The following is a 15,025-nucleotide window of genomic DNA, read 5'->3' as shown; positions in this document are numbered from 1 at the left end:
ATGGGGTATCAAAAATAGGCATAATAAAAATCCCAATCTTTCAGGCTTTGATCCTGAAATTTCTGGGTCCAGACACTTGTTTTACAAGAGTGCTCACATCTGATAAATCTATGGGTTCATGTTGCAATTCAAAACACTGGCTTATAAAACAATGCCAATTTAAGTTTACAACCACCAATATATTTGGCAGAATAATAATTTATAGTAATGCCTTTGTAACAAGAGGATCAAATTGTAACTCAGTAAACTGTCTTAGTCTAATGTTAAAAGAACGGGAGCAAATATTCTTAAAGTAATATTTCCATCAAGTTAGGGGAATTGTCATACTCCATTCTAAGAACAATTCAGTCAACAGCGGGGAGGCAGTTCATATACTTTGAAGCTCAGCATACCTGGGTTTTAACTCCTTACTAATAAACTACTTAAAATCTGCAGGCCTCAGGTTCCTAAAAATAGGTTTCTTGTAAGGGTTCATATTATATATGTAAAGCATTTAGTACATTATTATACTGTCTGTATGTTACAGCAACTATAGATTGTAACGTATCAAACATTATACATTGTGCTACTTATTGTCATTGTGCTATTTATTACTGTTCTATTTAACAACTCTAACCTGGAGAAACAGGCCATAATTGCCCTTCCCAGACAGAGGCGGGTACGAGTTACCATGACAACAGCGCGCGCCTAGACATTTTCCTCTCGCGCGTGCTAGAGAAGAAAACAGCCTAGGCTGCGTGTTGCGTCATCACTGCGCGCTCATTGGGTTTCTCCGTGCTGTTTTGGAAGGTCCCGGCCCGGCTCCCGTCGCCCCACTCCAGGAATTATTTCTCCCTTTTCCACCTTTGTTGTAACGCACTGAGACTGCAAGGCTGTAAGTACTGAACGAATAAAGAGAGCGAGCGAGCGAGCACTAAAAGAGATGCGGCGGCACACTCTCCACGTCTGAGCCTTCCCTGTGTTTTCTTGATCCTATCAGCTTCCTTTCAGCTGGGATCGCGCCGCGTCAACTTCCGGGCGGGTGCCCGCCAGCACGGCCTCCGCCGCTCCCCTGCTTTGGCCCCTTTGTGTCCCCGCAGTGTCGAGGCGCGGGCCCTGGCACGTCCTTTCTCGAGGCAGGCAGCACGGTGGTGCAAGGAGCCTTTCACTGTGGGCGGGCGCGCTGCCCGCAGGGGGGTTGGAGTGGGGAACGTGCCTGCGCGTGCTGGGGTAAGAGGAGGTTGCACGAGGGTCAGCTTGTGGTTTGAGGAAAGGGGGGGGGGGCGCGGAACGAAGGGGAGTAAAAAGAGCAGTGGAAAGATTGAACAAAGATACCCCTGTCCACTTCTGATCATTGTGGCCTAATAATTAAGCGCAGCCATAATAGTCATCCTGAGCCACTGGCATATTTTTTGCGGGCTCTTAATTGCTTTGGGAATGAACTGATATGGTTTTGTATTTTATATTGTTTTCATGGCCTCCTTTTCTCTTTTGTTTTCTCCGTGCAGATAGTTCATTTAAAATTCCCAACCCCAGAGGGTGGTGGTTTCTACCAATATGAATCTTTTCAACCTGGACCGTTTTCGCTTTGAAAAAAGGAGTAAGATTGAGGAAGCGCCTGAAGCAACCCCTCAACCCTCCCAGCCTGGCCCTTCTTCACCAATTTCTCTTAGTGCTGAAGAGGAGAATGCTGAAGGGGAAGTTAGCAGGGCAGGCACCCCTGATTCAGATATAACTGAAAAAACAGGTGAGTTACAATGTTGCAGATTGATGTGGCATCAAGAGATATTTTTAAAAGATGAAGAGATTCTAATTTTTATTCTTGATGTTATATATATTGATGCATTGTTTCCCACCATACCCTTTGAAATACAGTTTTGGAACTGCCATAGGCGCCATCCATAACTGTTTCCATTTTATGTGAGTCCTTGGAATATGGCCCAATGATAGAAGTTGAAACCTTGAAACCAGAATTTAGGTCATCTTTAAGTCAGAATGGTTGCTACTGGAGGAGGAACTAGCAGATTCAGTCCTGTGAATTGCCTAGTTATTTAGCACCTAATTATTTGGCCAGACGTTTACATTGATTCCAGTGTTTCTCCAAAAAATATTGGTCACCTCCGGTGAGCTAGACTTAATTTAAGTTTTCTGAAGACAGCGTCTGAACAAATGAAGATCAGATCACATTCAGATTTTGCCACTACTTCCTAGAAATTCCCATAATGCAGAAGAGTAATTGGTAGTCTTCATGGTGACTGAACCATTTTTAACCTCTAGCAGGTTGTCACTGACAATAGGATTTGAGAAGCCAAAAATTAACATTTCCATTTTAATCTGTATTCTTTAAACAATTAAAAATTAGAATGCATTTGAATTTGTACCATGTTTAGGCATAGTGCTTAGTGCTTCACATTCTTTCATTTAATTTACACAATTTGAGATATTATCCACATTTTGTAGAAAGGAGTCCCAGGGGGGTTAACAAGTTTGTAGAACCAGAGCTCAAATCCAAGCACTCTTAATTCCTGAGCATAAGCTTAATTGCACACATTATACAGTTTCTTATGAAGGGTTAAAGGGATATTAGATGTTTTATTTTAATGTTTATTTCAGTAATACCTTTTTTAATGCAAAAGTCAGTATTTCACAAACAGCTTTTAAATTAACGTGGCCCTGACAAGATTGGTAATACATAGGTCTTAACACTTGGTATCTCTATTTTATTTGCTACTTTTCTATTTAAATGTAACAGTGATGGCAGAGTCCCTGTAATTTATCATTAGAATGACCTTTTTAAATACTTTGGTAATTGAAACATGGTTGAATAATTTGGTAGGTTGGATTAAGTGGTAATTAGGAGTCAGATTTTGAAAGGCTTTATCTAAAGAGTTTTGAACTTGTCTGAATTCTGTGGGGAAGCACTGAAGGATGTTAAACATAGGAGTGTTATCCCTGTGTTTATTCTTTCTACAGATAACTTGATTTTAACATGCTATAGTTTATGTCTAAACCCCCAGGTATTTTACTACTTTAACAATGAATACATTAATCTGTTTCTTAATGTAGTTAAGGTGGGGAAGAGCCGGGAGGGCGGGGTTGTGGGCAAGGGATTTTGAATCCTTAGAAGCCTCTGCTTCTTTTTGGTTAAATGGGACATTGGACAAGTCACTTAAAATCTGAGATCCACAGTTTATAGTTCTGTAACATAAAAGCACTTTGTAAACTGGAACTAAATGGAGTGTTTTAGTTGTTTATCAATATTAGTAATGTAAAATTCTTAATTGCCTTTTCAAATCAGAAGATACTTTTCAGCTTTACTTTTTATCTGTCTGAGGAGACTTCATTCCTTTTCTTTTTATTGGGAATTCTTTTTGGTACATAAATTCCTTGGAAACTGAGGTCGGCCTCAGCAATCATGTGATGACACTGGAAAATATACAAATTAAGTTTGTTCTGGGACTGGTGAGAATTTATTCTATTAGGAACAGAGAACTTTGCTTTAAGAAAAGATGATTGCAAATGATACTATGAATTTGGAGAATTTTTAAAACTAAGGCTAAGTTTTTACTTCCATTTTGGTACTGCGGTGAAAGAATGTTTTTTAAAAAATCAGCCTAGCAGTTGTGAGTACTATATAGAGAGGGTAGAGTTTGAAGGGAGAGAAATCATTTAGGGGGCGTTTATAACCCAAACAATGACGACAGTAGAAGTGGAGACGAAAGAAATGTGTGAGTTTTCAAAGTAAAAAAGAGCAAGGTTTTAAAACAAAATAAAATGAATGATAATTTTAGATAATTTAAAAAACCAGAGTTTTATACATCTGAATAGATATAAAATACCCATTATAAGCCATTGGGCATGCCTTTAAAGATTGAAGTAAGACTCTAAAGTGCTGTCCCAAACTAGCATGTTGGAGTAGACCAGAGACGAATTTGCATGGGGGATGCTGATTCTGAATTGAGTGTTGGGCCTTGGGCTGTGGAGAAGACATGATGGTGAAGTTGTTTTTAAGATCAGACTGGATATGAGATTGGAAGAATTATCAATGGGATATGAGTATTGACCTTACTTCCTTTATCATCATATGGTAACTTCATATTCTGCCATCGTAGGATAATGTTATATTTGTGTATTTACAATAATAGAGTGTTAGGGTCTAAATCTGTGAATACGCCAAGCACAGTGCAATCTTTCCTTCTTTCTATGTGCTTTTCTGCCTCCAAGGTCCTGCTAATTGTATACATATGACTCGCAGCTTCTTCATTTCATTAGAGCTTAGTGAAATGTTACTTTTTTTAGAAGGCCTTCCCTTGATCACTCTGAAGTAGCAATTCTTCTCTATACCCGCTTTACTCTTTCTCTGTGTAGTATTTGTCACTACCTAATTACATTATGTTTTTGTGTCTCCCTTATTAGACTGATTCTCAAGGAGCACCAAGGGGAGAGGACATGTATATATATAGTCAAAAGAGTACAATGTGGTAACTCATGGGGGAAGATACAGAGAAATGATTTTGAGTGGACACTAACCAATGAATCATTGTTTATTTTGTGAACAAGGCATGAAAATATATGTTGCCTTGAAGAGTCTGTGCTTTGTGTATGAAAAGGGGGAATTTACCTTTGGAAGAGGAGGTTTAGGGCAGTATAGATGAAGCTGAAAAGAACTAAAACCCGCCAAGTTTTCGGGGCCATATATATGATGCAAGTGAGAATTGACTTTATTTGATACACACTGTAGAGCATTTCAGTATGAGAAAGCCATTAATGAAGCTATTGCATTTGAAGCCTAAATATAGGGAAATGACAGTATGGATGACAGGAGGCACTTTAGGGAAGTTTTGTTATGACATGTGTTTCATGGTGTTTGGTAGAGTTTAAAGGTAAGTGTTCTTTGCTCAGACAGCTGGGTGATTGACAGTATCAACTGATTAGGCAGCACAATTAGCAGGAAAATATTAAAACATGCTGAGTTTGAATTACCTCTTGATTTCAGTAGCAAGGTCTAATAGAGCATCGTACATCACAGTTTGGGGCTCAGAGAGTGGTTGGAACATGAGAAATCAACTTTGGAATCGTTGTGGTAGTTACCAAAAATGTCCAAAGCAAGAAACATCAGCATTTAATGATGGTCGAAGGAAAGGAAAACAATAATATGTAAAGCAGAGGTCCCCAATCCCCGGGGCCACAGACCACTACCTGTCTGTGGCCTGTTAGAAACCAGGCCACACAGCAGGAGGTGAGTGGCAGGCAAGCGAATGAAGTTTCATCTGTGCTTGCAGCCGCTCCCCCCTAGCATCAGCATCACCGCCTCAGCTCCACCTCAGCTCATCAGGCATTAGAGTCTCAAAAGAGCACTGGTCCCTGGTGCCAAAAAAATTGGAGACCACTGATAATAAAGGATGACTACAATAGTCATAAACATGATAGTGTCCTGGAAGCTAAAGAAAGAAGAGTTTCCAATTTTGTGTATAGCGAGCAGTATCAAATGTAGAAAAGTCAGGTTTGATAGGAGCTGATCAGAGACCACTTTCTATGGAAATTAAAAATTAATGTTGACCTTTAGTAGAAAGGTAAAGAGGTGACTACTCTTTAAAAAAGGAAAGAGAGAAATAGTTTGACAGGGAAGCAATGTCAAAAGATGTTTCAGGATTGTTGAAAATTGAGCTTATTTGTAGAGATGGTTTTCCTGGGGTGGGGGAAGGTATTGTAAGAAATAAAAATAGATGAGCTCATAGATTATATTGAGGTTAGAATGTTTAGTATATGCTCATGAATTTTTTCTTCACGAAATAGATTATCATGTAAAGTGGTTGCCATTGTCCTGTTGAAAGTAACAGTTTGTCAATAAGTGAGAAAAATTTTAAATACTACCAGTTATAAATATTTTCAGAGGCATTGCTCTGCCACATATGTTACATGATCTTGGGTATGACATCAGTGGTTTTGGACTTCACTTCCTTTGCCTAGAGGTTCTCTGAAGTCCCTGCAAACAGTAAAATGAATGATACTTTGAATGTATCATTTTAGCATCATGATTCTGTTACCATTGTATGATACTCAGTGCCTTTCAGGTGCGTGTGGCCAAAGTGTAAATTATCACTATAGCATTGTATAGTCATCCTGGCTTCTTAATGTCTGCTGATGTAGTGTTAGTTGAAAAGCAGTACTTGGTAAATGGGTTAGTGCTGAATTGTTGTAATAGCAAGTACAATGAGTAAAAGTAAAAATTTTAAGTACATTTAAAATGTACAGTTTTGGGTGGGTTTTCCTTCTCTACCTTTTTATGTTACATACTTAGATATTTTTCAAAATAAAATGTTATCCAAATAAAATACAATATTGTAATGAAGGGAATCTGCTGTAATCCTTTAGTTTTGATGTTTATTCTTTCACATTATTTTCCTGCCAGTGTATATTCCAGGTTTTTAATTTTATTTTTAAGCTAAAATAGTATATTACATAAATATTGTAATGCAAATTGCTGTTGATTAAAAAGTTGATTTTTTAACACTTCTTGTAAGTCCGTGTAAAATATCCTATAACTCAATTTTTTTAATGACTGCGGTGTCTTGTATAGATATATTGTAGTTCATGTAGATTCCTATTAATAGACCATTAGTTATTTTGGTTTGCGTCTTCATATTTTTGCTATCAAAAGAATGCTATAGTGACTGTCCTTTGTGCATGTGTACAGTCTTGTGGGAAAATTTCTAGAAATAGAAGTGTCTGATTTGAGGGAGTAAAATATTTTAGTATTTGCCAAATCCCCCTACACAGAAGTTTTACCTGTTTGTACCAGACTATAGCTTGATATTCATATGTTTGCTTTTTATACTAGACTAAATTTTTGTGAACTTTTTTAATTTTATTCTTTTAATTCCCTGTTTGTTGTTTGCCATAGAGAAATTTTATATTTTTATGTGGCCAATTTGTTCATTCTTTTCTTTATGGCTTTTAAGTACTAATCAGACAGGTGTTTCTTACTACCGCATATTTTCGTGCATATTTTCTTCTAGCACATTTGTATTAACTTTATTTTTAATCGTAGTAAAATATACATAACATAAAATTTACCATGATGAGAAAAAAAATGGCACAGATGATAGAGCCTCTGATATCCTTCTGGCCACCAAATTAAAGTTGTGATGGAAACAAGGAACAGCAGCAAGAAAAAATCCCCTGGGATCTAGAGGAACAAGCTAACCGTACAACTAGGGAGAAGTCCAGAAAAGCACCCTGCAACTGCAGAAGGTAGGACAGGGTGAGGACGCCGCCTGGCCGCCATGTCCTGAGCGGCTGAGTGAGATGGAGGCTGCAACAGCGGCAGCTGCAGAAGCCTCTTAAAGGGGCCGTGCCCACAAGCAAATTTTCCCGGTGACGGACCTGCTTGCTCGGAGCACCAGTGCCTATTCGGCCGCGCACAGGGGGCACCAGGGACTTACAGAGAGACATTGTTGGAGTGAGGGCCAAGGAGAGACTCAATCGGTACAGAAGTGCTGGCCGTATCCATTGTTTCCTGTTGAGCCCTCTGCCTCCGCCCTCTGCTCCTCTCCCCTCCGCCCACCTCGCCGTAGCCTTGATGCCATCAAACTGGATAACAGAGGTTGCTCCACCCAGAGGATTCCCTGAAACCCCGCCTCTTGCAACTCGCGGCTCCACCCATGCCACAGCCTAGTATAGCCTCAGCGAGTAGGGTGTCCCTTGCTGAGATTCACACTGTTGGAAGCAGCTGGTCTCGATTTCTGGTGTAGCCTTTTGAGGCAACAATAAGCACAGCATCTGTGGATTGCTTGCTGAATCTTAACTGGCGGCCCCAAAGGGGCAGAGGCTTGGGCTAAATTTCCCCTCAGGACTGTGCCACTGGACACCTACTTCACAAATCCACACTAATAAAGACTGGGAGACTTAGAAGCTTTACTTAGTACATAGAAACAGACATGGAGAGGCAGCCAAAATGGGAAGACAAAGAAGCAGAAACCATATGAGAGAATAGAACAGAGATTTGGATATAATGGAGTCAAGTAATATAACAGATGCAAAGTTCTAAGCACTGGTTATAAAGATGCTCAGTGAACTTTTGGGAAGTGTAGAGAACTTCAACAAAGATAAAACCTAAAAATGAAAATGGAAATTATAAAAGGGAACCAGTCGGAATTGGAGAACTCATCTGAGATGAGAAGTACATTAAATGGAATAAACAAAGGAATAAACAGTGAATAAAGAAGAGGATCAAATGCCCTATCTAATTGACAGGAAAGCCAATCAGGACACTCACACAGAACGGCAAGAAAAAAGATGCTATGACTATAAAAATAATTTAAGGAGGATGTGGGACACTATTAAGGCTCCAGATATTTGTCTTTTCGGCATAACAAGAAAATTAAGATGTTGAACGGCTGTTTGAAGAAATAATGATGGGAAACTTCCCTAACCTGGTGAAGGAAATAGACATAAAACCCAAGGAAGCTCAGAGAATTCCAAAAATCAGGGATCCAAAGAGGCCCACACCAAGACACATCATAATTAAAATACCAAAAGTTAAATACAAAGAATATTAAAAGCAGCAAGGGAAAAACAAATAATTACATAGAAGGGAATACCCATAAGAAAGGGCTTGGCAAAAAATATTTGACAGGATGAAGACCCAGGATATACAACCAAGAATACTTTATCCAGCAAAGCTATCTTTTAGAGTTGAAGGACAGATGAAGAGCTTCCCAGACAAAAATAAGCTAAAAGAATTTATCATCACCAAGCAAGCTAGTATTATAGGAGATATTGGAGGGACTTCTTTAAGAAGAAAAAAATATTTATCAAAAACAGGAATAAAGAATGGTAACAACTACATTTCTATTAATAAGTACCTTAAATGGAAAAGAATTAAGTGTTCCAACCAAAAGATAGAGTGGCTGAAAAGGTAAGAAAATAAGATCGCTACATTTGAAAAGGGAGGGGATGGAAAAAGGTATTGCTTTGATGGACCTAGAAGATATTTAAGTCAGAGAAAAATAAACACTATATGATTTCACTTATACGCGGAATCTAAGGCATAAAAAGAACAATTTAATCAAAAACATTCACAAATATAGTGGACAGTTTGGTGTCGGACAGGGGAGGGGTATTTGGGAGGCTGGGAGAATGGGGTGAAGGGATAAAGAAGTACAAATGAGTAGCCAATAGATGGTCACAGGGATGTGGAGCACAGCATAGGGAATGCAGTTAGCATCATTAATACGTTGGCTAGGTGGAAGGTTGGGAGGGAGGGAGGGAGCAATTGGGATTGTTTTATGAACTATATAGATGTCTAATGTACTGTATACTTGAAACTAAATTTAAAAAATGCTCTAAGTGTAAAAAAAAAAAAAAAAAAGCTTCCATAGGAGCAAAACAACTGTTTGATGATTGAGAAAAAAAAATTGCCGTCATAACTGTTCTAATTGTACAGGTTAAGGAGTATTAAGTACATTCGTTATTGTACAACCAGTCTTCAGAACTCTTCATCTTGCAGAACTGAAACCATAACCCATTTTATAATTACCTCCTACTGTCAGCTGCTGGCAGTTATCCTTGAACTTCCTGTCTCTGAATTTGACTACTCAAGGTATATTATAAAAGTAGAATCAGACAGGATTTCTCTTTTTGTGACTGGCTTATTTCACTTTGTATAATGCCCTCAAGGCCTGCCCAAATTGTAGCATGTCAGAATTCCCTTTTTAGGGCTGAAAAGTACTCCATTGTATATGCACTACATATTGTTTATCCATTCATCTATGGGTGGGTACTTGGATTGCTTCTACCTTTTGGCTACTGTGACTAATGCTGCTATTAAACAAGTGTACAGACACATTTTTGAGACCTTGCTTTTGGTTCTTTTCGATATATATCCAGAAATGGAATTGCTAGATCATATAAGAAACCACCATGTTTCCACAGCAGCTGTACAATTTTATGTTCCCACCAACAGTGTTCTACTTTCTCCACATCCTTTTCAACACTTGTTATTTTCTGTTGGTTTTATTGTTTGTTTTGGTTTTTTTTTGATAGCTAAACTAGTGGATATAAGTTGGGCTTTGGGGTTTTCTTGAACCTTAAGTCTCATTTGGAATTTATTTTGTTATAAGGACTAAAGAAAGGGTGATGGAGTTTTCTCCTTCCCTCGCTGTCATTTACTAGACAGTTGTCCCAGGACAATTTATTGACAAGTCTTTTTTCTTATATTTGAAACATTATCATCACAATCTAAATTCCCATGTATTTGAATCTTCTGGGCCATTAATCTGTTTCTTTAATCTTACATTAGTTAATCACATTATTTTAATTCTTGTAGTTTTACATATATATAATGTAGAGTAGATTTTGATATGGTTTTGTTTTTTTCCTCCTTGTTTGACCTGAAATTTCAAATAAGTGGTTTCTATCGTTTTTCTTTCTTTAAATTTCCAAGTTGTTGAAATTTTGCTTCAGTATTTTTATTACAGTTATTTCTAATTTCACTGATTTGTGACGAGAATGTGGTCTGTAGTATTTACTTTTTGGTGAATTTACTGAATTTTTCTTGTGGTCTAATACACAATTCCTGTAAAAGTTCTAAGAGTACGTGAAAAGAAGGCATAATATAATCTAAGTATAGTGTATAATCTAATAATAGATGAATTTTATTATATCATTTTTTTCACTGTGAATTGCAAACACTGTATCATAAAGTCAATTTCTTGGATCCTAGCTAAATACATATGACTAGTTTTTTAATGGAGTAAAATAAATAGAAAATTATCAAAGTGTCACACAGTAAAGCCTCTGAAACTTATGTTTAGTTATATATGTCTAACAATTTGTGTGTTCATGGTCATAATCTAAAATGTGTCTCTTACACTGAATCCTGATTAAAAATGTTTCAAAAACACTGTTCTATATCTTAATGGTATTTGTGCTCTATTCTCTGTGGAGTTAGAGAAGAGAGTTAAAGCCTCATGAGCTTCTTGCCTTATATATCCTGCAGTGTTATGCATCTCATTAGTATGCAGCTGAAATATATGTGATATTTTTATTTTAGATATGAATTCTGTTATTACAAAATATTTGTAGGTTTAACACTTTAGCTTTGTCCAATAGCATGACTTACTTTTCCTTTACATTTTTTTTCTATTTATCTTTTCCTTTGGTTTAAGCCTGAAATGTTTTTTATTCATCTTAAAAGTGATGTGTTCCATACTGCTCTTTAATATTCAATATATTCTTTGTTTAAAAGCTTAATGTAGCTTTTATTACATGCCAAAGTTATTTCACTTTCTTCTATGATATTTAAATTAAAAACTGCAGACTTTACAGTCTATTGCTTTGATAATAACTCTTTTAAAGGGGCAAATATATGATGTGTTTTACTTGGTATTCAAAGGAACTGCCTTGAAAGTCAGTTGCCATGTTAGAAAATTGAACCATGTAGAGCAACACAATTAGACTATCAAAAATGGCACATTTTTGTAAGTGCAGATAGGTATAGAGGTTTATGTGTTTTCATTTTCCTTTGGGAAATCACTTTATTTACAGATTATCAAATTGATTTAGACTATTTCTGTGTGAACTCGTAAACTCCCAGTAGTGATTTTCATTTTTGTTTTTGAGTAGTCCTTGATCCTGGACTGCTTTGAAAGTTGAAATCACTGGCGGGTTTGAATGCTTTTGTTTCATGGTAGTCTTAGATATGAAAATGGGTACAAGCATACTAGAAAATTTTAGAATGTAAGATTGTCTTTTCTTACATGTCGATATTTTTACCGATGATGCAAAAGCAATAGTATACAGTAAAACTGCTGGTGCCGTAGCACAAGCAAAGCCAAGACTCCAAACTGTTATAGTAGTCATTGTAGTCTTAAAAAATTTTTAATGCCAGTTTCACTTAAGAATGTCCTTGATGAAGCAGTAAAAATTGTTGGTTTTAGTAAACCTCAGCTTATCAGTAGGCACTTTCATAATATTTTATGAAACAAAATGTGAACTACCCTTTGCTGCGTACCAAAGTATGATGGTTATCTCAAGGGAAAGCATTTGAGCAGTTGGCTTTGAGTTATGAAATGAACTTGTCAGTTTTTCCCAGAACACCATTTTTATTTGAAAGAATAACTGACTGATGAATTATAGTTTTGCAGACAGAGGTATTTATCAGACAGTTCCTGAAAAATGAACAGTGATATCAGGGAAAACAAGTGACAGTATTTACTGCTAGTGATAAAATTCTACTTTTCACAGGAATGTTTGGATTTCGGAAAACTAGTATTCATGACTATGAGTTTGACACTCTCCTGGTATTTAGAGATCAGTGGTGATATTAATGAATCTTATTTTTTTAAATAAAATATTTTTAAATGTGTCAACATTTGGCACATCTGCATTAAAAAGGGAGTGAACCAATATCTTCCAAGTGATCAGTACATACAATGTTACAAAATAATGCAGAGGTTAAAGGTACATTACAGTGCAAGTAGACCAGTGGTTTTTAATGTAACAGTGCAGAAGTTTATTCATATGGTTTCCAATTCCCAAACTGCAGTTAACCTTAAAAAATTAGCACCTGTCAAATTTGGGCTTAGTATCAAAGAGGAATATCCATGGTAATGTAAAAAGGCTATGAAAATACTTCCTCCCTGATTATATAACTGCATAAGGCATGATTGTTTTCATAAACCTAAACAAAAACAGTATACTACAACAGATGAATTGCAGAAACAGATAAGAGAACGCAGCCGTCTTCTATTAAACCAGAGATTTTCACAAATGTGAGACAGTGCTGCTCTTCTCACTGAATTTGGGTGAGGTCGAGGGTGGGAAGAAAGGATATAGTTTTCATAAAAATATGTTAACATGTAAAGCATTTGTGTAGTAAATAAAGTTGAAACTTTTTCTCAGTTCTGTTCTCTTAATAGGATATAGATATAAGCAAAAACTTTTTGGGGGACTCAAATTTTAAGAGCACAAAGGGGTCCTGAGGTTGAGAAACGATGTATTATATTAAAACCTTCCCTTATCCCTCATATTATCAGACCACTTCCTCTGTCCTCTGTTAGTCACTTGCCAGTCAATCTATGGGAATACTGCTGGTTTAGTGCAGTATATATGTTAAATGTATATATTTTGATGGTGTATGTTGTCTATCCAGTAAAAGCTAAATTAAAAGCTCTAATTGAATACATGGTGGAGAGTGAGCCAGACGTCTCCTTTATTTTTTTCTGTCTTATTAACTAAGCATACTAAACCTTACTTTTAAAAATTTATAGATCTTTACAATATATTTCGTACTATATATAAAGTAGGGGAAGAAAATGAAAGAAAAGATTAATTTATAATTCAAGAAACTCTAGTCCTCTTAATACTCAAAGGCTTTTTAGATCCCTCCCCCCAGTACTTTGGCATTTAAATGGCTAGGCTTGAAAAGGTTGTTCTTTATTTTATATAGAGGCTTTTTGAGGAAAAGAAAACAGTCTAAATTATTTTGTCATAGCCCATTTAAAATACAAGAAAGCAGGACGTTTTTGAAGTAATCAAGCTATATGCATTAGCTTTAGGTCAGATTTTTGACACAGTAAAGATTAACTTTTTAGTTTTAAATATGATTTGTGGTGTATCAGAGAGACACTTTATAAACGCAGACTCCATAGTATCTTTATAGTTATTTAACAGGAGTTGGGCTATAATTTTATTGGTTTATATAATTGTCAGCATTTATAAATATCTCCCTATATATGACAGTTAACATAGCTGTGATTTGTGCTAATGCAGAGGTCTTAACCCAGGGCACACTCAACATTTATAAAATGGTTGTTTTAGAAAGAATGTGATTTGCTTTTTAATAATGTTGATAGGACTTCATTGTAAGAAGTAAAGAAATGTCATTGTTTTAGTGCCCAGCCAGGTGAGCAGTAGTTATGAAGGCCTTGGTTAGTTAATGTTAACTATGGTTATGGCTCATGAGCCTCATAGTGAGAGGCTAACAGTTTTAGAATATAAGGGTTTAGACTTTGGGGGTTGGATTTCAGATCTGCTTCTTTCTCCTATATGACTTTATACAAGTTGCTTTCTCTAAACCTGGTTTTATCTGTAAAATAGTGATATAATGTGTGCCCCACGGGTTATTATGAAGATTAAAAATGTGTTTCATTTCAGGGCTTGGCACTCACCTAGAAAATAGATAATGGCAGCAATTGTTTTTTAAATCAACACCTTTGAATTAAAGAGTCATGTGGTCATTGAAGATAAGTAAAATATCTTCACTAGACTATGGCGCTGACTACTTTAATATGAGTTCTTTAAGCTGATCTCTTCCTTCTGAAGTATAAGGGAGAATGGTGGTTTTTCTGGAAGAAGGGAGAATTTTGGAACTCAGACTTTGGAGCAAGGAGACCTTAGTAGAATACTTTACTCATGTTTTGGACAAATCATATCATCTTTTTAGTTTATGAGGGCTGACGTAACAAAATACCACCGACTGGGTACTTAAGCAATAGACATTTATTTTTTCACAGATGTGGAGGCTAGAAGTGCAAGATCAAAGTGTTAGCACATTTGGCTTCTTCTGAAACTTTTCTCCTTGGTTGCAGATGGCTACCTTCTTATTGTGTCCTCACATGGCCTTTCCTCCATGTAGGCACATCTTTAGGGTCTGTCTCTTAATAAGGACACAGTCATATTGGATTAGGAGTCATATTGGATTAGGGTCCCACTCTAGTGGCCTTATTTTGACTTAATCGCCTCATTGAAGGCCTTGTCTCCAAATACATTACATTCTGAGATACTGGGGTTTGGAACTTCAACATATAAATTTTGAAGGAGACATAATTCAGCCCATAATATCACCATTGCATAACAGGTAATGTTTATTGGATACTGTCTAAGTGCCAATGATGAAATATATGCTTAACAGATCATCTAATTTTATGTGCACATTAGCCCTTTGGTTACTACTGTTTGTTTTATAAGTGAGGACACTGAGTCTAAGAGGATTAAGGAACTTGGCTAAGAGACAATAATATAAAACACAAACCTCTGTTTT

General features: G+C 36.6%; 1 protein-coding gene across 3 annotated transcripts in view; it reads left to right on the top strand.

The window, feature by feature from the left end:
* The first annotated feature begins 747 nt into the window (after nucleotides 1-747).
* Nucleotides 748-15,025, top strand: part of SMARCAD1 (SWI/SNF-related, matrix-associated actin-dependent regulator of chromatin, subfamily a, containing DEAD/H box 1) — a 74,208-nt gene continuing 59,930 nt past the window's right edge. Inside the window, exons 1-2 of one of the 3 annotated variants that reach the window (XM_016144311.2) lie at nucleotides 748-874; nucleotides 1,488-1,726. In XM_016144311.2, the coding sequence (XP_015999797.2) occupies nucleotides 1,537-1,726 (190 nt within the window). In that variant the 5' untranslated portion in view covers nucleotides 748-874; nucleotides 1,488-1,536. Of the gene's footprint in view, nucleotides 875-980; nucleotides 1,210-1,487; nucleotides 1,727-15,025 lie in introns of those variants that run through there. The other 2 variants (XM_016144312.2, XM_016144310.2) reach the window with 2 other exon arrangements.

The sequence above is a fragment of the Rousettus aegyptiacus genome, unplaced genomic scaffold, assembly GCF_014176215.1.
Source record: "Rousettus aegyptiacus isolate mRouAeg1 unplaced genomic scaffold, mRouAeg1.p scaffold_m13_p_10, whole genome shotgun sequence".
NCBI lineage: Eukaryota > Metazoa > Chordata > Mammalia > Chiroptera > Pteropodidae > Rousettus > Rousettus aegyptiacus.
Note: the sequence above shows the minus strand (reverse complement) of the source record. Positions and strands in the feature narration are given on the sequence as shown.